Source organism: Daldinia caldariorum (genome assembly GCF_022478825.1).
Source record: "Daldinia caldariorum strain CBS 122874 unplaced genomic scaffold F4812scaffold_9, whole genome shotgun sequence".
NCBI classification, from domain to species: Eukaryota; Fungi; Ascomycota; class Sordariomycetes; order Xylariales; family Hypoxylaceae; genus Daldinia; species Daldinia caldariorum.
Window position 1 is genome coordinate 868,609 of NW_025953045.1, and position 21,506 is coordinate 890,114.

Sequence of the window (21,506 nt, forward strand, 5' to 3'; positions counted from 1 at the left end):
GGATCGCTGCCGATTCCCTCGCCTTCATGCGTAGAATTGCCGAGATAACCAGCATACACCACAGTGTCAAGACCCAGATGCACGCAATAAACCAAGGTGAGGAAGAGATGACCACTTTCGACTATCTACGGCTCATCCAGCAACTCCCGTACATGTATGCGTCATATGTCACTGAAGCTATACGGCGTAGAGAATGGTCGGAGAAGGTGAAAACTGACTCTTCCACGTTACTAAACGAGATGGCCGTATTTCAAGATGAGGAATTGAAAAGACGCCGAAAGTGGCATAAGATGGTTGGTAGCACCTACGGCCCGGAGAAGACTGAAAATAGTGTACTTGGCATCGAGGTAAACCTTCGCGGTGATGATGCATCTTGGCCACAGATGACGAAGCAAGAGCTTGACGAGTTCTTACTTGTATTAAAGCGCCATAATGCGGATGCAGATGTCGTAAGCGATATCACCAAGCTGATAAACGACCTTAACAATCCAACGAAGCAACAGTCAAAACGGCTGAAAGCATTCAAGAACGGCAGCGTTCATGAAGCAGCGCTTGGAAGAAGCGGTCTACTTATTCGCGGAGACGACGACCTTCTTAGAAGCCTACAGGGAGATAAGTCCAAGCTAGAGAACAAGTTGAGGACTGCTGAGAGCAGAGTACGCCGGCTAGAGGATCTCTTACATCGTCAAACTCAGGCATCGAGACCATCACCCTTGAGCAATCTATTTCAACCCCAGCAAACCGATTCAACCGGTTCCGTTCAATCGCCCCGCGTCTCAGATGATCGGCGGCGATCGGTAACATCGGAGGGCACCGAGGTTCTATACCAGCGTATTGCGCAGTTAGAAGGAGATCTAAATACCCAGAGGGAACGGTCGGCAATTTTAGAGAAGGAAGCGAATGCTTATGCCGAGTTGAAGGGCCAAATGGACGAGATCAACTCCACGAAACAAGATCTCTTAGGTAATATGGAAGCCCTAAAGAGAGAATTCATGGAAGAGCGCAAATCTTTAGAGGATGAAATCAAAACGCTAAAGGCTCGCCTCGAAGAGACCGAAGATGAGATCGAACATTTCGGCGAATCCAGAGAAAATGAGAAGATGACGTACGATGAAAAGCTCCGGTCTCTCACGGAAGAAGTTGAGCGTCTTACCAAAGAGAAGAGGGATGATGCTTTGAGGACGCAAGGACAACTCGAGTTTTTACGTAACGAAGCCCGAGTTCAGAGGGAACGCAATGTGTCTCTTGAGAGGGAATTGAAGGAATCGCGTGAAAAGGTCAAGGAGCTAAACAAACGAGCTGACACTTTCTTCGACAGCATGGAGACTCATGCTCGCTCGCTTAGGGAGCTTCACGGCCAGTTATCCCCGACGGACGAACCTCCCCAAGATTTTGCAGATCTTACAGACTCCGTTGCGACCAAGTCGAACGATGTTTTGGCCAAATTGAGGTCTCTCGAACAAGACATATCTCTTACGAAGGCTGACCTAGAGCGCGCCCAGGCCACTGTCAAGGATGTAAAGTCCGAATTACATGATACTAAAGAGAAGCTTTCTAATGAAAAGATGGGCTCGGTACACTTACGGGAGACGCTAGATAAAGAGAAGACTAGATCTGCTACTCTTGAGATGGAAGCCAACGATGCGCGAGAACAGCTTAACCAACTCCGAATGAAAATGACTGAGGGCGAGACAGGCTCAGAAACCTTGAGGAAGAAACTCGCGGATGAAGAGAAGAGAGTTGCGGAGCTAACCGAACAAGTCGCATCAAAGCAGTCCCAATTAGGTAGCCTTGAAGAGGAAGTCCGAATGTTCCAGGAAAAGCTACAGGCGTCAGATGCTACATTAGAAGCCCTTAATAGTCGATCTGAGGTACGCAATGGTCGGACTAAGGACCTTACCCAGCGGCTATATACACAAAACGAGAGGCTCTGTAGGCTTCTTGAGCGCCTCGGATTCTCGGTAACACGCAAGGACGGATCAATGGTTATCCAAAAGATTCCGCGGTCTGAACGGACATCCCAAAACCCCAACGATTCGTCTGATCCCGGTTCTTCTATACGTCGATCGGTTTCATTGACCAGCAACCCCCTCGCTGATAGCGCTGACCTTAGGTTACTATACTGGATGAACGCGGAGGACTCGAATACGGAAGATGAGCAATACCAGGCTTTCATGGCCGGCCCGGGCAACTTTGACATTGATGCCTTTTCTGAAGCCATGTATCGTCGGTTTAAAGATGTTGAGCATACTGCTCGTAAGATGACGCGAGACGCTCGGAATTATCGAGAACGAGCTCACGATGCCGCTAAGGAAGCTCGTGACAAGATTGCCTTCAGACATTTTAAAGAAGGCGACCTAGCCTTGTTCCTCCCCACCCGTAATCAGACGACAGGTGCCTGGGCTGCATTTAACGTTGGATGCCCTCACTTCTTCTTACGGGAGCAAGAGGGACATCGCTTGCGCAGTCGCGAATGGCTTGTAGCCCGCATAACTCGTATTCAAGAGCGGGTGGTGGACTTGTCTAAGAATCTACAGTCTACCGCTGCTCTTCCATTAGAGGGAGAAACTGACTCTGTGAATACTGGCGATGAAAATGACAATCCGTTTGATTTATCCGATGGCCTACGCTGGTGGCTCATTGATGCACACGAAGATAAACCAGGCGCCCCATCTACACCGGGGCTTGGAAAATCCACCGTGGCTGCGAATAACGTTGCAGCTATCGCAGATATGCACGCACATGGACGTTCGAGCAAGGGTAAATCGAAATTGGGGCCCAACGGTGGAATCGAGGGTGTTAGTAGAACCCTTAGCAAGAGTCTCGAGAGTAGGCGTAGCAGTTCAGGCTCTAAGAAAGCCCTGCCCCTTGCTGGAGTTGCCGCCGCGAAAGGCAGTGCGCTAGCTAGCGAGACAAACAGCATCACGAGCCCAACTGTTGGACAAGGGAGCGCAGGACCAAGTGGAACGCAGCAAGAACCAACAGGGGACAAGCAAAGCGCCGCGGATAAGAGCGAGGAAAGCGAGGTGCGAGACAGCAATTAACACCACCCTCGATCCCGGTGACATGGTCGCTGATGGGATCTAGCGCCGCCGAATAGATGACAACGCCAGTGCGCAGCAGTCTCAAAAGCAGAGGCTTCGGTGTCAGCTGAGAATACGATCACAACACCCGCAGCAGCAGCAGCAGCAGCAGCGACCACAACATTCCCAACTCCGCAGAGAAGTGAGCGCTGCGTCTATCGAAAGCCCGAGCCCGACTAGAAGGAGTATTGTATGGGATTCACTATGGAATTTGGATGTCAGTTATCCTGGCAGGTGATCAGGATTGGTCAAACTTTTGGCCATAACCCCCACGATACCACCTCTACGTATCACGAAAGTTTTGTGGCTGTCGAGTTGGGAGGAAAATCATCATTGTTATACAGGACGAATGGCATAACAGGCCGATGTTCCCCTGTCATATTTTCATTGGGCACAGCGCTGGCGTAAAGGGGTCTCCCGTTTCCTCGTGTTTTTTGGTTTGCTTTTGGACCCCTAATAGATGTCTGGACTAGCTAGTCCACTCGGTTATTACATTTGCTTTTTGGTGAAGAGGGACTAAGTTGTCTGCTGCATATGGGAGATGGAAGGAATGGAAAATAATGCCCACTCCATGGCTTAATCACCTAACGCCTACTACCTCAGTCTACGTCCTCCTCGTCGCTTTCCTTGTAGCAATACCTAAACATTAGAGAAACACGTATGCCGAATCAAAGAGTTAATTGACCTTGACAAGGAGCTTGAAAAGATGGGCACTGCATATATTGATACACGGGCTCAAACCTGTCGACATATATACATGTCTAGCCTTAGCTCAGCTACCCCAGCTGATTGGTATATCATACATGTACTGTGTTAATTTGTGCATAACGAATAACCTCTATAGCAAGCAATATAGTGCCTTTTCACTACCAGGTTAAGTAGATACTCCGCATCCATGAATCTTTTTTTTTCTCTATGTCCCTCGGCCTAGCTACCTAGGTACCTAGGTAGGATAAACACTTTTGAAGCTAGCCATCCACCCATTCCCATCACAATAGTAGGTAGGTAGGTACCTTACTTGGTTGGTTGGGGGGAAAGGTTTGTCCCTCCTCATCCGACTTTGACTTTTTTTTTTCCCTTATTCCTCCGGCACGACCTGGACCTGGCGGACGACGGGCTTCGAGTCCTTGGCCGGGTAGATGAGGACGTCGTAGGCGCCGAGATGCTTGATGCGGTCGTCGCCGGCGCCCTCGAGGCCCAAGCCCTCGATGCGCACGCTCTCGGCGTCGAGCGCGACCCGCCCGCCCTGCGCCGGGTCCGCCTCCAGCAGGCGCTCGCGCACGGCGGCGAGGATGTCGCTCGCGGACACGGAGCCGAAGATGGCGGTCGCGGCCGACGACTTGTCGTCTGGTTTGGTGGGCGCGGGCTGCGTCTGTTCCGGGCCGGTGGCGGCTGTGGAGGCGGCGGCGTTCGCGGCGAGGGAGGGCGATCGAGGTGTGGGGGGAGGGGGAGGAGGCGCGGGCTTGTACTCGCTGGATAGGGGCGCGGAGACGGTGGCCGGGATGGGCTTTCGCGCGAAGGTTAGGATGGGGGGGAGGAGGGTTTCGAGGAGGGCGAGGGTTTCCTCGGGCTGGTTGGGGAATCATATGTTAGCACAATATTCATTTAACGGCTTTCAAATAAAAAAAAAATCCTCAAAGAAATGAACATATAGGTTAGGTGAGGAAGATATATATATAGGGAGTGACTTACCGGCAGCGTCAAGGTATCCTTCTTGCTCTTCTTGCTCTCCGCGCGGCCCTCCTTGACCTCGGCGCCGTCGTCCTCGAGGACGACCCTGGTGCCGAAGGACCGGTCGCGCACGCCGATGGCGGCCTCGGTCAGGCCGAGCTCCTGGAAGCGCTGGCGCGTCATGTACTCGGCGTGCGCCTTGGGAAACCAGTAGTTGCGCATGCGGCCGGGCTTGACGCGGATGATGGCATCTGTATTTTTTTAGTCGTTTCGTTTTGTTAATCCAACAAATCCTAGACGAATATAGTTGATATTATATGAGGGGGGCGGGGGGGCGGGAAACCTACGTTTCCGACCGAACCCTGGGATGTCCTTCAACAGACGCACGGGGATACCCTGCAGATCATCCTCCTCGGCTTTCGTCATCGACTTCGCGCCTCGGGTCTGCAGGGCTAGGAACGAGGGGGGCGATGAGAAGGCCGCGGCGGGGGAGGACGAGGGGTGGGCGAGACGCCGCAGACAGTCGAGGCAGGTGGGCGGTCGGGTAAGGCGCGCGTGTGCCATCGTGAAGAAGGAGGGGGGAGGGGGGAAGGGGGAAGAGAGAAAAGAGCTCCAGGCCAATTGGGCGGTTTTGAGGCCTTCGTCGAGGGGGAGCGTCTTTTGTGGTGGTTTTGCGAGCAGAGCTTCCTGTTGTTGTCAAGTTTGAGAATTTTGGAGGAGACCCAAGTTTAAAGTGGTTCGGTACTTGCCGTCGGAGATTTTTGGTCCAATCATTTCGCGACGCTTAGCTTACTTGAATGCTTCACTGTATTGTACCTAACTTAATGGTTATGATCTGCCTTAGTTCAATCATAACTTATCTAACACTGATTTTGATCGTGAGGTTGTTAATTTACAGCGTTCACCAAAAACCTTATCAATCAACCAAAAATAAGAAAAGAACGTAAGGGCATACCAGATAATATAAGAACATCAGCGTGGATTACCAAGTATCGGGGGTATGAAGCGAGAGCGACAGAATGTTACATCACGGAAACCGCCCGAATTATTCCCCTCTCGACAATAAAATTAGCGAATTACTAGCCAAATGTTTGGCATGGGATAAGTCAGATAGAATGAGCTTGCAAGATACGTTGAAAATAGGCGAAAATGCGGTAACGGACAAGAACAGCCGTAGTATACCCCGTCAATTCGAGCGAAACTGATGAAGCAGTGAGAGAATTAGTACAGCAATTTATGTACGATGCAGACACAAAAAACTAGAGAGGTTGATATAATACATGAGTTCAAAAAATAAATTAACAGACGTCAAGCGTTCATATGACTTTTCGGACCGCCGGCTGGAAAGTGCTCCTCCGGCCCCGTTCTCCGGCTCTATCCCTGTCCGGCAAGCCGGACCCCACAAAACCGGAACATTGACGGCATGGAAAGGCTGGGCCATAGGGATGTATCAACCGGCAATTATTAGTACTGTGCTTTAAGTACCTGTTCTTCCCACTTATCATTAAACACGGGAATTGTTCTAGATTGTCGAGCCGGACATCTAACACGTAGTAGTGACGTAAATCCCCAAATATCTCGTGGCTAGATTTGCGACCGGCCATATATGGAGCGTCATCAGTAGATGACGTATTGCTGCTGTCAAGTGACAATTAGTTTCGCCCAAAAGTGAATGTTTCCTTAAAAAGAGCCTCATGGGTGTTTCATTTATTTTACTGACCGTCCCAAAGAACCTTCTCAACGACCAAAAGTATTCTTCATTTATCCCAAGGCATAATTATGGCTTCGACAGAACAGAACGATCAGACCAAAGCCAGCAAGAGCTTCGAAATGGGCGCTATGAGTGCCTTGCCCAATGTAGATCTATCTAGCGGGATATTCGAAGCCCCTGGCGCAATAGTAAGTTAGGTGCTTCTTGTTATCCTCCGGAATACTTCTGCTGACTCCATCTACCTAACCTGAGCAACCCGATGCGCAAGTGACCGAGCCGGTGTCACTCACCGGCGACTCACTCGATAAGCAGGCAAGTGTGAATTTCACACCCTGTTGTGTTTCTATAGGCACGAAAGGTCTGAATCCTTCGCTAACTACCTGTTACGGGTGGGACACAGGAAGAGGCGAATAGAGGTGGGGACATCGACCCCAAACGCCGCAACCCGAGGGATACAGCAGGCGCCGGTGCTATGATACTATAAGTTCTGGGGTTATTGGTGATTGTTGAAGTATTGATTGGCGTTGGAAAAGAGTAAAACCATACAACTTGGGAGGTGTTTCTGATGTGTATCATTACAGAACAGCACTCTTTAACACCATCGTAATAGAATCCGAAACTGTATTTTTTTTTTCCCTTCTTCGTTTTGTCTCCTTGTCCATTCCAAAATTCATCAATTATTTCGAGGTAGGACCCTCCTAGAATGCGTCAGGTAGTGGCTGGGTATCAGATATCCATGATCCTAATACTCATATGGATATTTATCCTACATACTTCAGTGTGAATCATCAATGATCAAGGTATAGAGCACCATTGACTGACTATGCAAGGAGACAGACGGGCCAGAAGGCTCAGATGATACGCCACGGTCTCAATATGCGATCCTTCTCCCCGTTTTGCCTACTATGTATCCTCAGTGCCAATCACATCTGTGCAATAAACTGGAAATGCCATAATTCCGAATGACTTGCCCGGGATGATCCTGAGATACCTGTATAGTAATCCCCCTCGTCGCCGCAAGTCCGTAGCCTCGGGGAGCACTGCTTTTTTCATCCTAGGCTGTGCTGACCCGATGCACCATCACCGCTCTCCCCTTTCCATCCGCACTTCCACTTTGGACCGTGAATGGGCCTCACCAGGATCCCAAGCCAGCCGCACGCCCCTATCCTACCCCAGATAACCCCAGGTTTTCCTGTTCGCGGCTAAGTACGAGCACCCCGGTTCGCAGGACGCGTCCACGTTATTGTGCTCGGCTAAATTGTGCGCAAATGAAAAAAACGAACTCGGATCCCTACAGCTTCGCACCTGTGACCAGCTTGAGCGCGCTAGTTTCCTTGATACATGGACGACAGCACTTTGAAGCGGCGCTTCAGGATGTGAGACTTCGGTATGCGCGTCGACGTTGGCGTGGCGATATGATTATGCTTTCTAATGCCCTATCTGCGATGCCCGGGGAACAACATGCTGCTCCCTGATATTTTAAAGACTTGGACCCGCTCCTGAGGCTCGAGGCGGCGTTTCATCTGTGCACTCAGTCACGCGAGGCTCTTTCTAGTTGAGATGTCTGGCAATCTATTCCTAAGCGCTGTCGCGACAGCCGCCTGGCTTTGTAAGCACACGTCCCTCGAGAGATAGACACGTGAATCCCGTCTAACTTTAACGGCAGTTTTTCAACCGTGCTCAGCTCGAGCTAATATAGCACTAGCACCACCAGTTTGCTCTGATGCCCCAACTAGCCAGACCTGGGACTATATCGTCATAGGCTCCGGGGCTGGTGGCATTCCACTTGCGGATCGGTTGTCAGAGGCTGGGCATACGGTTCTCCTTTTAGAAAAAGGTCCGCCTTCGACGGGCATCTGGGGAGGCACCCTGAAACCCAAATGGCTAGAAAACTCGACGCTGACGCGTTTCGACGTACCTGGGCTGGCCAACGAGATTTGGTTCAACCCGACCGGCGTTGTATGCACGGATGTAGACCAGATGGCAGGCTGTCTGCTGGGCGGTGGCGTAGCCGTCAATTCCGGCTTATGGTGGAAGCCGCACCCGGCCGATTGGGATCATAGCTGGCCGGAAGGCTGGAAGAGCTCGGATCTAGTCGACGCGACAGAGCGAGTGTTTGAGCGGATCCCGGGAACCACACACCCTAGTATGGACGGAAAGCTATACCTACAGCAGGGATTCGATGTGCTGGCTTCTGGGCTGAATGCGAGCGGGTGGGAGTTCCTCGTGCCTAACGAACACCCTGACCGCAAGAGTCGTACATTCGGTCATAGCACGCATATGTTCTCCAATGGCGAGCGAGGCGGGCCACTTGCGACGTACTTGGTCGATGCGAGCCAGCGCAAGGAATTCACGCTTTGGATGAATGCAACGGCGAGAAGGGTTATCCGCGAAGGAGGTCATGCGACTGGTGTCGAGATCGAGTGCAGTGAAAATGCCACAGGCCGTGCCGGTGTAGTTTCAGTCACCCCTGGAACAGGCCGTGTCATCTTGTCTGCAGGCGCGTTTGGTTCGGCAAAGCTCCTTTTCAGAAGTACGACTGCCCATTCCCTCACCAAAGCCCCGAATTCTTCCTCGTTCATATGCTGATAAAATGTTTAGGTGGTATTGGACCAAAGGACCAACTAAACGTCGTGAAGAAATCGACGTCCGATGCCGAGACAATGATATCTGAGGAATCCTGGATTGACCTACCTGTAGGATACAATCTAATTGACCACGTTGGGGTAAGTTTCTACTGCGATGGTTTATAGCCATATTATCCGAAAAAATAGCGGTGAGCTTACACTATATCAGACCGATATTGAGGTTGCTCACCCCGATGTCGTCTTCTACGATTTCTATGGAGCATATAGAAACCCCATTGCAAGCGATACGGAGATATACTTGAGTACGACAGCGAAACTACAATAGCAATTTCCGTACTGACTTTGTCATAGAGAACCGCACTGGTATTCTCACCCAGGCAGCGCCTAACCTAGGTCCTATCGTAAGTAAGTCGACAAGTTATGAAGGGTAATGATATTGATAGATACACAGTTCTGGGAGATCATTCCCGGTGCGGACGGGATAGACCGTCACTTGCACTGGCAAGCGCGGGTTGATGGCTCTAGGAGAAGTAGGCTTATTACCCCATCTCTATGTAACGTCTTCTATATACCGATGCTAACTGCGCGATACAGCTTCTATGATGATCACTCAATACCTTGGGACCGGATCAACTTCAAGGGGTCGCATGGTGATCACACCTCAACTCAATACCCGCGTGTCCGTACCTCCTTATCTCCGAGATGTCAACGACAAGGAGGCTATCATTGAAGGGCTCGAGAGGGTGCGTAAGTACTTCGCGCCCATCTCCAACTTGACGTGGGTTCGGCCGACTTCGAGCCAGACGTCGAAGCAATTTGTTGACTCGGTGAGTTGGCACCGCTCTTATCCGTTTACTAATATTCAACTACCCTTACGCGAGAGTGAAAGAAATACGCAGATAGACAGAATCGAGGCTAATACCTAATATCCGATGTAAAGATCCCTGTGATACCAGCAGTGCGATGCGCAAACCATTGGGTTGGGACGGCCAAGATGGGACTTGATGACGGCCGAGTAGTCAATGGCACATCGGTTGTCGATACGAACACCAAGGTCTACGGTACGGACAACCTCTTCGTTGTCGATGCGTCAATATTCCCTGGGATGATGACGGGGAACCCATCTGCGATGATCGCTGCTGCTGCCGAGCATGCGGCGAAGAGGATACTGGCGCTTCCCGCCTAATAGATGGCCGCAGCAAATGAGGGGATGATCAAGGAGAAGGATAATACGAAATAGCATGGTTTATTAAAATTTGGTTATCTTATAGATACCTACAAGGTACCTAGGTTAGCTGTAGCCCAAGTGGCTTTGGTAATGGGAATCCTACAAAGTAGGCCCCTAACTAATAACAAGTCCACATGTTGCCCAAAATAACATCATAAAGACCCTGCTTCTTGTTGTACTCCCACAGCTGACGGCGAAAATGACCCCGAAAATGGAGATAGGAAAGAAAAAACAAACAAACCAAAGTAAATTATTTGAATGGCCCGACAGTTCCGCGAACAGGAAGATTCCAAAAAGGATCATCAAGGAGAGCAATATCAAGAAGGCCGCCAATTCTCTTTTCATCCATAGCCACGTGCCACGGCGGAAGCTATACCCGCTCCTCGTGAGTCGAGCGTCAAACGAGATCGAACCGCCGTTGAGCTGTTTCCTCACTTTATCTTTGAGCTGCTGGTCCGTCAAAGAGCGGGCGTCGATGCCGGCATCTCGCAGCTCCTTGCCCATCTTTTCGGCCATAATCAATACCGCTTTCCAGCCTTTGCATACCCCTACTTCTCCTTGGAGGGGTAGTTGAAACCGAGCCTTGAGCCATAGAGCGAAGATTCCGATTGTCTCGATGGACAGCAATCCCAGTGCGATAAATAATTGTATAGATGAAAATCCCCATCGAAACCTCTAAAAGACACATCGTTTGGTGAGCAATAATTTGATAATAGCTAGCTACCTAAGATAGGCATATGTAGAGTAGACACCTACATCATTGACAGGTTGGCATTGACCACGTGCCCTCATGTAGTCACGGCTATATAAGATATTGTCAGAATGAGTGTACATCTTATTTGAGAATGAAAATGTGTAATAAGAGTCCATATTGGGCAAAGAACAGGCCGTAATATTTAGCGTTGGGCCCGGAATTGTTGTGTTCATCCAGATAGATGATATGTTTTTTTGGGCGTTGAATCCGTACGAAGCTAAATCTGTATTCCAGCCCATTAGTCTGTAACACTGCAAAAAAGACTGCTGATATACGGACATGTAGATAGACTGGGCGTCACCCAGGTATCAGATATCGACCATGTACTAATGTTCGTGCCAAGACGTAAATTAATGCAATTCTGAATAGTTCCGCCAGTATAGTTAACTGTATCGAACGTCTTGATTAGCAATTAGGCAATTATGGAAGTATTTCAGTTGCACTAAATCCTTACCCCATCCCGAGCCGTCAGAGTAAGAATTCACATAAATGTTATTGGTGAGATTAACTCTCTCTCCATCGTAAATGATGTATGTAACCGGCAGAAACGACAGGAGTGAAATATAGTTGTTGCTAATATCCGGAACAAACGCATCGTTGGTAATTGTATATCCAGTCATCGCACCAGCAATGGTTGGCCATGCCATGATGAACAGCATGGTTAGGATTATGAAGACCATAGATATTTTGGATTTGAGACCCCGGTTGAAGATAAAAGCTCGGATCATGCCGATTGTTGAAAAGAAGGACGGCTCGTCTTGTAGGAATACGAAGGAAAAAACGGTGAAAGTCACTGGTGCAAATTCCATAGAGGTCGTAACATAGTCCGCGAACGCTCGCCAAGATACGAATGCCATAAGTGCCTGGCCTCCGCGACCGATTATCTAGACACTTAGCTCAGCTCTTAACTTTGTCTTATAGACTGCTGCAATACTTACTATATCCCATGATATGTCAATAATCTTCGCCTCCGCAAAAGTGAAATTCCCAAATCCTATCCCTATACTGAAGAAATGCGATAGCTGCCATGAGCTATAATCGGATGAGTATATCACGAATGAACCGTCTGTTTTGCACCCTGGTTCATATCCGGCAAAGTCAACCGTGTTATACATAGTAACGAAGATAAAGAAGCCCCAAACGATCAGAGTCCATAGGATAAAAAGTGACCAGAGCCCTGCGCGTGCCCATTGAATAGAACCCAGATCAGACCATACTTCTCGACAGGTTCCGGTCCATTGTGTCAAGATTAATGGGCCGAGGTTCCGGAGAACATGCCGTTTCTGCTCGGAAGGTGTTTCTAGAGCAGCATGGTCCGCCGGAGAAGTCGACAAACGTGCCATGAAGCTTATTGGAGTCGAGTATAGCGAAAGCGAATATGAGCGATGTGTTCGTATGCGTGCCTACCTAGGTAGGTATCCAGAGAATACATGGAGTAGGATAAAATATCCCTAGGGGCCTACTTGAATACATAACTAGAGAAATAACTAATAATAGAAAGGGGCGAGCACAGTTCATGAAATCATACAATGGAAGTAACAGGTTGTATTGCAAAAGATAAATTAAACGCCTTGGCGGCTCTTGGGGGCAGGAAAACCCATACTCTAGGCTGACACGGGCCGTTCACATCTAATACCTAGTAGTGTTGAGAGTCGAGACCGAGGCTGAGTTTCTGCATACCAACTGAGACATAATAGGCAACAAATTTCGATATGTTGTGATACCTATCACACACTATGGTTCCATTGTAGTATCCTCTTTACTTGGGTTTAGAATCCAGACTATAGTGTAAGAATACCTAGTTAACTGATAATGGGGAAAGGCTTGACTGTTCACTATACATGATAATTGTGGCATAGACTGCTGAGCTAAAAGTGTATTTCTTATTCTATCTGACCCATGAGTGGTACCACTCGCAAAAATATAGCTTTCGGTAACAAATAATAGGCAAGACATCGCCACACGCTGTGGGACAATATCAGGTATAATTGGTCTGATGTGGGGTAGTTTTTAGAGTCAAATCCGCCATGCCATTGACCAGATTTGGCAGAGGGGAGATGTTCGGATTGGCTACGGGGATAAGAGCCAAGAAGAGCTAAAGTAGAGGATAGGCACCCGAGAGAGTTTCGGGATTGCTGTATGTGATGGGGGAAGATGCGGGGGTAACTTTGTGATGATAAATTAGCGTAACCGTAATCACTTAATATATTGGAGACTGTAAGACAAGCGACTTGTCCTTGTTATTGCCATTATCTTATAGGCGAACGAGTAGACTTCTCTCTTCTCGAATGCCAGTACCAATCCAATCCAATCTCTTGTGTTCTTCACTACCACTTTGTAATCATGGCCGAAGTCAAGTCAGCCATTAATGTAAGCCCCCAACTGAAATCCATCGACGCCTTCTTACCCCTGAAATATGCATGGCTGATAGAGAGACAAAGCTCAATCTCAAACATCCGGAGCTCTTCCGGGACAAAGCCTACGTTAACGGACAATGGATCGAAGCAAAGTCCGGGGAGAGGTTCGATATCATTGGTAAGTGAAATAGCAAGTAATCAACTATAGAGTCGGCCACGTGCTTATACCACAAGCGAGCAGACCCGGGGTCTAACCAAAAGTTCGCCTCGTGCCCGGACATGGCAGCGGAGGATGTCGACGAGGCCGTGCAAGCAGCCCAGGCGGCGTTCCAGGTCTACCGCACCTTCACTCCTCGGGCTCGTGCCGATCTGCTGGCCAAGTTCGACGCCTTGATCAGGGAGCACAAAGATGACCTCGCCATCATCCTGGTCTACGAGACGGGTAAGCCGCTAGCGGAAGCTTACGGGGAGATCGAGTACGCGGCTTCGTTTACGCGCTGGTTCGCCGGCGAGGCGGAGCGGATCCAGGGGACTACGTTTCCCGCCTCCATACCCGGCAGACGCATCTTCACCATCAAGCAGCCGATCGGCGTTACCGCCGCATTGGTACCGTGGAACTTCCCCATCGCGTGAGTCGTTGTTGTTAACTGCTACTTCGTTCCTAAACAACGATCAGTCCTAACCTAGAGAATTAACTATACGCTAGGATGGTCCTAAGGAAAGCGAGCGCCGCTCTGGCGGCGGGATGTACCATAGTCGCGAAACCGTCGCCCGAGACGCCCCTGTCGGCAATAACACTGGCCTACCTGGCTGAAAAGGCTGGATATCCCAAGGGCGTATTTAACGTTATGCCTACTACGTTGGCGAACACCCCGGCTCTCAGTGAGGCTCTCTGCAAACACCCGCTCGTGAAGAAAGTGTCTTTCACCGGCTCTGTAAGTCCCAATACCCCCACCACATCCCGACCTTAACCAATTAACCAAGCACTTAACAATGAGCTTGGCCAGCTGACATGAGTACCTAATCTACCCCCTAAATAGACCAGAGTGGGAAAGATCCTCTCCGCCCACTGCGCAGATGGCCTCAAGAAGCTCACCCTCGAGCTAGGAGGCAACTGCCCGTTCCTCGTCTTCGACGACGCGAACCTAGAACAAGCTTGCGACGGTAACCCAGCTCTCCCCCCCCCTCTTTTTTTTTTTTTTTCAAGCTTCCTACCTATACAGAGAAGTAGCCGACCTAACCCAACCCCCCCAAAAACAGCACTAATCCCGCTAAAATTCCGGCACGCCGGCCAAGCCTGCATCACCGCGAACAGGGTGTACGTGCAGCGCGGGATATACGAGCGCTTCAGCTTGCTGCTCGCATCCAAAACCCAGCAGCAGATCCGGGTGGGCCACGGCCTGGCCAAGGGCACGACGATGGGCGCGCTGACGGTGCGCAGCGGGGTCGACAAGGTGGCCGCGCAAGTCGAGGACGCGGTCCGGCGCGGCGCCCGGGTCCTCGCGGGCGGGGGCCGCGTCGCCGGCACCGAGGGGTACTTCTTCGAGCCGACGGTCGTCGCGGACGCCGCGCCCGGCATGCGCGTCGCCCAGGAGGAGACGTTCGGCCCGCTGCTCGCGCTGTTCCCGTTCGACACCGAGGAGGAGGCTGTCAGGGCCGCCAACGATACGAGCGTAAGTCCGCAATTTTTTTTTTTAAAAAAAAACAAAAACCCAAGAATTATAATAGATGCTCCCCGCCTCCCGTGCACCCTAACATCTGTGCTTACCTTATTACCTTAACTTAGATGGGCTTGGCGTCGTACTGCTTCACCAAGAATATCGATCGGATGTGGCGTCTGTTCGAGAACCTCGAAGCCGGCATGATTGGGTTAAATAGCGGTAAGCCGCATCCTATCCCGGCGATCTCGGGAAGAACTCGCAGAACAGCAGGCTGATAACAGGTGAAATCGCTAGGGAACTCGTCGGCAGCGGAGTCCCCGTTCGGCGGGATCAAAGACTCGGGGTTCGGCAAGGAGTCCGGAAAGGACGTTGCCATAAACGAATATCTCATCACGAAGACGGGGACACTGACTATTGAAGGGCAATACTAAAAGTGTAAGGCTGTTCGCATCGACATGTACTTGATGGATAAGTACTTGGGGACAGGTAACTGGACAGCAGTGACAGGAAGTAAAAGAGTCACATACGCGACATGATCTAGGATCCTCATCGGTTTAAAGATAATATTTTTCGCTAGATTTTTCAACACGGCATGCATGAAACCCTATTTAACGCTAGCACGAACATCACCCTCAACTGCTCGTTTTGTTCGACGTAAAATGTTAGTCCTACAACGATGCCGAATCTCTTATTGAGTGCTTCCGTGTAATCCCACATAACTGGATGTGGCGTTTGAGCCCCTCATGCCATTGTTATTGGTAAAGTCGGGTCCAGCGAGGCCATATCCACACGCACATACACATGCACATTCGTATTCATATTCATAAGCCTTCATCAGCAAGTGAACCGGCTTCAAAATGTCAAACACCCTTCCCAATATGCCAACGGACCAGAAAATGCGTCAAAACCGTCCTTCCATGTGCCGCCTAACACCATCTGTGAAATGTCTTCATGCAGTTTACACCTCGGGAGTTCGATGCACTTTTTAATTGTTTTCGCCTGTCGGTTATTTCCGATCATCATTGAATCAAAATCTTCCTCTCCTTGACTGCATCCCCCAACCACATATCCGTGGCTTGGTGATATGCGGGGACTTTACTCTTCCTGGGTTTTCCTTCATTGATCGGAATCTTCATCAGGATCAGATTCAAGATCATCATATTCAGAGTACCCCATATAGTCATCCCATGCATTTCTTATCGGTTCTTGTACGCTTTGGAATACTCGGCCTAACCGCGAGCCGGATCTCAGGACGGTTGCTTCAACCCACCCACTGGCACCTTGCTCGGCTCTGGATTTTATATACGGGTCTTCCCGCTCGTCATCCGCGGGGTCATAAGATGCTGCCTGTGTTAGATTATCCAAGAGTTGGTATACATCGCCCTATGACGCTGCCGGACTCTCGCGCTCTAGCTCGTAGAACAGCAGATAAACCTCTCGTTCCATTCCTAACACTTCACCCGTCTTAGCTTCCTTGATCTTTTCGTCGCTGATACGCCACCATCGCTCGTTTTGCTTTCGACGCTTGGGCTTTGCCCCATTCGATTTAGATGTAATCGTTTTCTCATTCACGGTAGATGGCGTGACTGGCGTCTGGCTAGCTGGACTACTTGGTCTGCTGTTTCTAGCTGAGTTTGATATTCTCGATATAGTAGATCGGGCAGACGCCGCAACTGACTTGAGACTAATACTATCTGACTCACGATCCTTCGTGGAGGACTTCGGACTACGACGAGATGAATGTCGGCCATTGGATGTCGCAGAAGTTTGGGGAGTTGAATCTGTCGACGGCCGAGGCAGAACATCAACTGACTGATTAGAAGAACTACTTCCGAACGAAGAAAACCCGAGATCCGGGATAGATGCTACCGGGCTAGGATCCCCTGATCTTGACGTCGCTGTAACGTGGGGAGTAGATGCCGGGCTGGGTGTAGCTGATTTGGTGAAGATATCGGAAGCTTGGAATGGATTTGGAGTGGAGAACGGAAGACAGATGTTCTGTCGACGGAAGGACTCGTAATGTCCACTGTGATGACTGCCCTTGTGCGTAACAGTAGCAAGTAATTTGTATTTTTTGCGATTCAATAAAGTCCCCATTAGCAACTGTTCGGGGAATGTTACCTTGGCTGAATTCTTCTGTGAGGTACTGTTGTATATGGATCTGGAAAGGTGAATAGCCATAATCTTGGGGAAGCTAGTCAGTCGCGTGTGTTTTGCGATTTTACAAGTTGGGGCGTCACTCATAGGAGGAAGCTCGATGTCCGCAGGTGGATTCTCAGGATCATTGTCGATCGCATGTTGCAATTGGGAAATCGCTTGTTGAATACTAGGCTTGGAAGCCTCGGGGATACGTCCTAACAACTGTGCTTCCAGTAAATCTTTTGCGTGGGCGAGACGGCATTTCTCGCACTTGAAGTCGTCTATGTACTCGGTCTTGAAAAACCCGTCTAGACATGCATTAAGCGATGTCGAGTTTGACTGTGGTACGTTCAACGTGAGAGTGCAGAAAGTGTTCTCTGTTGGCTTTGGTTTAAAACCACACTTTTGACACTCGATTTGACTTTCATATTGACCTTCCATTGGAAATCCATCTTCATCGTTCCTCGAGAGTTCTTGCGCCTCGCTTTCGGTTTTGTCCTCATCTGACACGGTGGTTTCGCTTTCTCCATCCTCGTTTACGGCTAGCTTTGCCAAACGCTGTTCAACGACATCGCCATCTATTGGCTCTGCCTTATTTCCTGACGATTCGCTAACGTATTTCTTTCTCGCAGCTTGCCGGGCTCTCCTTCCTGCATGGTATTCGTCGCATAACCGTTCGGCTACCACCTGTAAAAATTCCTGTGCATCCTGCTGCTGCCTACTAATACGCTGTTTGAAAGCCGTTTCGAGTACCCTGATAAAGGGGCCGGCAGATATGGTCTTCTTGTAGATGGGCCGCTCGTTCAGCGCATCGAGAATATCCTTCAAGCCTCTGGTGACGATTCCGGCCTGGAGACCATGGACCTTCCATTCAGGCTTGTTCTTATATGCAGGGTCCTGAACTATTTCTTGGTAGACCCAGGGTTCATCTATATTTCTTCGGTGAGTTTCTCGGATGAGGTAAATTCGGAGATCGGTGAGGCCGGCGAGGGCTTGGAGAACTGAGTTGATGAAACAGTCGTTTGCTGGGTTCGAAAGGCCGACGACGCCTTTCTTACGGCTCGAGTTGGGATCATTATCTAGAAAGTAGTTGGGGGCAAAAACATAGAAAAGAGTAATGGCGGCGAGAGAAGCGCCGGCCGCATAGGTGGCAACGGTGAGAGACTTCTCGGGCATGGCCGCGATCCAGCAGTTTGGTTCGTTTCACTCCCCGTCCTGTCACAACGCGCCCTCGTGTTACAATTGTCGTTACGAAGGCGGAGGGAGGAATGTAGTGGAGATGACTAGCGAATCCGTCGAGAGGGTGTCAGTATCCAGTACGCGATCCGAGGTCATCACCAGTTGCGGAAAGGGGAGACCAGGACAAAAGTCAAGAGAAAGGATGGTGCATAAGAAGATTTGTAAAAGAAAAAAAGAGGCTAAAAGATTTGGCGGAGTAGCAGACTGAAAGGGGATTGCAGGGATGATGGTCGGTATCCAAAGTAGCGATGCCAATGCAGCAATGGGAAGAAGCACAGCAAGATTTGAGAGCAGGGATAATGGTTGTTCGCTATTCGGGAATAAGGCGACGATGAAATATTGGGTAGAAGGTACCTTAGGTTAGGTAGACTTTATGTATGTACAAGAGGCTACGAATTGGGCTGTAGAATATATAATATATTACATGACGTTAATGTCCAAAGGCAGCAAAATGTTTCAATCTCAATTGCGTCACATGCTGCAAGTAGGGGAAAAATAGAAACGCGAGTTTTCAAGATGAAGGAGGAAAAAATATGTGAATACAGAATAAGTGAGTTAAATTTACATGTACGGAATACATGGGATACCTGCATCACTGAAAAGTACCGAGGTACCTTAGCATAAACTTACCTAACCTAATGTAAAAAAGAGAGGTGTACCTAGGTACCTAGCGTTTGGTAATTTTTTATGCTAGCGTAGAATCGGTCGCGGAATCTTAAGGTACCCGTCGCTGTCCGTGAACCCGCGGCCATCTTCTACAGAGCAAGTTAGGTTCCAACCTCCGCAAAACCGGGTAAGGATAGCGGATGCGCCGGTATCGAACAGGTTGGATTGGGCGCAGGTAGAAGAAAAAGAGAAGGAGGAGAAAAAAAAAAGTGTTGGCAGCGTTACATCCTTCCCCAAGTTGCGTCGCATTGCATTCGAATTGTCTATCAAATGTACGCCATTAGCATCAACCATATCATCTTTTGCCCCTTGATAATTCCCATCCCCATTCAGCCCATCAGTCCCATATTCTCCTTCCCCCGTTGTTCCACGTGCTTTTGAGCGGGTTCTAGCCGATTATTATCATTATTTTCGTCCGGCTTGTGTGGTTTAAGTAAGTCCGGATGGACGTGGGGGTCCCTTGTATTTCCAAATCACTTATCCCAACTCACATATAAAGGAATGTACTATGTAACAGTCAATAAGTATAGAATACATTATTTGTAAAAGTAAGGTATTTATCATTTATAGAACACCGCCATTGGAATGACAAATTCCTTCTAACTGTGGAAACAATTTGTCCTACCTTGACCAGAAAGGCGTCAAAAAAGGTGGCGCACTCTCACGCTATCACCTCAAATTACCCCTCACTAAACTTTAGATATATAAAATCCAAGCCAATACTGGGAAAATAAAACACCAAGATAAGGGTATTATTATCTAGGAATTAGGATTTATGCCAGTATTTTTTTATTACTATTGGAAGTGCTTCAAAAACTATTGTTGAAAGATAATGGTGTTTGTACACCAAAGATCGAGATCCCATGCTATCAGGCAGTCAGGGTCTTCGCACGGGATTTTCTTCTCAGATGCCGGGGGTCCCCATGCAAAATCTACGGCTCTTTACCAGGTTGACCTGTCGCTAACCATTTTCCCCCGCATGTTTAACAGAGACCCTGGCCGTTCCCAGAGTGGCGGATACCAAAATGCAAAACCAATCGTATCGTTATTGGTAAGACATCCTCCACATAGCTGTAGAAGATTGGCATGTGGAACAAGATAAGTGGCAGATGGGAATCTCAAATTCATTATCAATGGAGTCTATCTGCAATACATAGCAGAAAAAGCTACCTACCTCCATGTACTAATCTTTCCTCCTTTGATACCTAGCTATGCCTCGCTTGTGTTTTCAGTCTTGGCTTCAGTCTGAGCTTCAGTCGAACTGCCAGGAAGTCCCAACTCCCAAAGCTTCCCTCCCAGAACAGCCTGCCACCACATCTCAGAATACGACCTTTTTCCCCGAAGCGCGTATTTGAGGACATGTAACCTATCATCTTCTGCGTATTGCTCCTGTATGGACTGGTCCTCATTTTCCGATATCGCAACCGTGATAAGGGTGTCGGGTAGTTCGTAGCTGAGCTCCTCCTCTTGCTGCTGTGGTAGGATTTGAAGGTAAAATCTCGGATTTACGGCCTTTCTGAGAACTATGTGACTGAGTTGTCGGGATTGGGCGAATAGCCAAGAGAGATCGAACCCGATGTAGTATTTTATGATCCCCAACCGCTTGAGATTTGGCCACAGGGGCCCTCCCGTGTCGCGGTTATGAGGATCGCAGGCCATAAGTAAGATGTCAATCGTACAAGCAAGCTCCTCCAACTGGGTCAACTTTTTAAAGCAACGTCGCCAGTTAGGTTGATTCGAAGGGTCCAAGTCAATTTCCGTCGAATAATGGTCGAGAGTCAGGCTTCGCAGAGAGGCGCCGACGTGGTCGAATATGTCGAGCACTCTCCCCATGGATTCGTCACCAATAATGTTGACATACATCCGCTCGATGTTTGTGAATGCACTAGGTAGAGGATATTTCGATTGGAGCGATGTATTGAGAGAACGAACGAAACGGCGTGCTCGTGTCACACTTATGAAGATGCAATGCTGCTTCAATATCCGGGTAGCTTCATCGTGGGTTGCATGCGATACACGACTGAATGCTAGGAGCAACTGTGTACCATCGTGCCACGGCGGGATATGGGTTTTTTTATCAGCAGGAAGTAGGGATGACATGATTTGGAAAATGATTTCCTTAGGCACATGTGCCGGAGTTTTCTTGGTCGTATCCATGTTGGATTTTGGATTTTGGGTTTTGGATAACTTTGGCTGGTCGTATACGACTTGTTTGACGATGGAAGTAAAGTAATAACTACCTAGGTACGAAGTGGAGGAAGCGGCGTCCTTGCTCACATTGATACTTACGGCAAGAACGAGCAGGTTAGCTTTGTAAACTAGGCACTCACATTTTAAAATATTCTCTGAATCATTATTTTAATTCACTTACACTGTAATGTGTATTGTGCGTCCGACCTAGAAAAAAAG

The 21,506-nt window shown here is 49.1% G+C and overlaps 9 protein-coding genes across 9 annotated transcripts; 5 read left to right on the forward strand and 4 right to left on the reverse strand.

Moving 5' to 3' along the window:
• The first annotated feature begins 1,022 nt into the window (after positions 1-1,022).
• Positions 1,023-3,697, forward strand: F4812DRAFT_401671 (autophagy-related protein 11-domain-containing protein). The gene is made up of 3 exons (XM_047932234.1): positions 1,023-1,183; positions 1,263-3,026; positions 3,088-3,697. The coding sequence occupies exons 2-3, from the start codon at positions 1,320-1,322 to the stop codon at positions 3,319-3,321; spliced, it is 1,941 nt and encodes a 646-aa protein (XP_047789893.1). The 5' UTR covers positions 1,023-1,183; positions 1,263-1,319; the 3' UTR covers positions 3,322-3,697.
• Positions 3,698-3,826: 129 nt separating this feature from the next.
• F4812DRAFT_401674 (uncharacterized protein) lies at positions 3,827-5,534 on the reverse strand. The gene is made up of 3 exons (XM_047932235.1): positions 5,102-5,534; positions 4,776-5,005; positions 3,827-4,653 (listed from the first exon to the last, which is right to left on the reverse strand). Exons 1-3 carry the CDS (start codon positions 5,316-5,318, stop codon positions 4,162-4,164), a joined length of 939 nt encoding a protein of 312 aa, XP_047789894.1. The 5' UTR covers positions 5,319-5,534; the 3' UTR covers positions 3,827-4,161.
• Positions 5,535-5,623: 89 nt separating this feature from the next.
• Positions 5,624-6,039, forward strand: F4812DRAFT_430071 (uncharacterized protein). Its single transcript, XM_047934326.1, has one exon. It carries the CDS (start codon positions 5,774-5,776, stop codon positions 5,957-5,959), a length of 186 nt encoding a protein of 61 aa, XP_047789895.1. The 5' UTR covers positions 5,624-5,773; the 3' UTR covers positions 5,960-6,039.
• Positions 6,040-6,533: 494 nt separating this feature from the next.
• Positions 6,534-6,949, forward strand: F4812DRAFT_459688 (uncharacterized protein; the record flags this gene model as incomplete). The annotated part of the gene is made up of 2 exons (XM_047937591.1): positions 6,534-6,653; positions 6,866-6,949. 2 exons carry the CDS (start codon positions 6,534-6,536, stop codon positions 6,947-6,949), a joined length of 204 nt encoding a protein of 67 aa, XP_047789896.1.
• An 866-nt stretch (positions 6,950-7,815) lies between these two features.
• Positions 7,816-10,317, forward strand: F4812DRAFT_401695 (putative cellobiose dehydrogenase). The gene is made up of 8 exons (XM_047932236.1): positions 7,816-8,074; positions 8,132-8,998; positions 9,067-9,191; positions 9,262-9,355; positions 9,405-9,454; positions 9,505-9,583; positions 9,648-9,880; positions 9,994-10,317. The coding sequence occupies exons 1-8, from the start codon at positions 8,026-8,028 to the stop codon at positions 10,237-10,239; spliced, it is 1,743 nt and encodes a 580-aa protein (XP_047789897.1). The 5' UTR covers positions 7,816-8,025; the 3' UTR covers positions 10,240-10,317.
• Positions 10,318-12,559, reverse strand: F4812DRAFT_401698 (uncharacterized protein). The gene is made up of 5 exons (XM_047932237.1): positions 11,974-12,559; positions 11,490-11,919; positions 11,315-11,422; positions 11,038-11,258; positions 10,318-10,956 (listed from the first exon to the last, which is right to left on the reverse strand). Exons 1-5 carry the CDS (start codon positions 12,376-12,378, stop codon positions 10,396-10,398), a joined length of 1,725 nt encoding a protein of 574 aa, XP_047789898.1. The 5' UTR covers positions 12,379-12,559; the 3' UTR covers positions 10,318-10,395.
• A 476-nt stretch (positions 12,560-13,035) lies between these two features.
• Positions 13,036-15,619, forward strand: F4812DRAFT_430078 (aldehyde dehydrogenase). Its single transcript, XM_047934327.1, has 8 exons — positions 13,036-13,405; positions 13,477-13,570; positions 13,634-14,021; positions 14,099-14,327; positions 14,433-14,556; positions 14,653-15,065; positions 15,179-15,272; positions 15,348-15,619. The coding sequence occupies exons 1-8, from the start codon at positions 13,379-13,381 to the stop codon at positions 15,482-15,484; spliced, it is 1,506 nt and encodes a 501-aa protein (XP_047789899.1). The 5' UTR covers positions 13,036-13,378; the 3' UTR covers positions 15,485-15,619.
• A 722-nt stretch (positions 15,620-16,341) lies between these two features.
• Positions 16,342-18,975, reverse strand: F4812DRAFT_401771 (cysteine proteinase). The gene has a single exon (XM_047932239.1). It carries the CDS (start codon positions 18,366-18,368, stop codon positions 16,437-16,439), a length of 1,932 nt encoding a protein of 643 aa, XP_047789900.1. The 5' UTR covers positions 18,369-18,975; the 3' UTR covers positions 16,342-16,436.
• Positions 18,976-20,306: 1,331 nt separating this feature from the next.
• F4812DRAFT_459693 (uncharacterized protein) lies at positions 20,307-21,254 on the reverse strand (the record flags this gene model as incomplete). The annotated part of the gene is made up of 1 exon (XM_047937592.1): positions 20,307-21,254. One exon carries the CDS (start codon positions 21,252-21,254, stop codon positions 20,307-20,309), a length of 948 nt encoding a protein of 315 aa, XP_047789901.1.
• Positions 21,255-21,506: the final 252 nt, after the last annotated feature.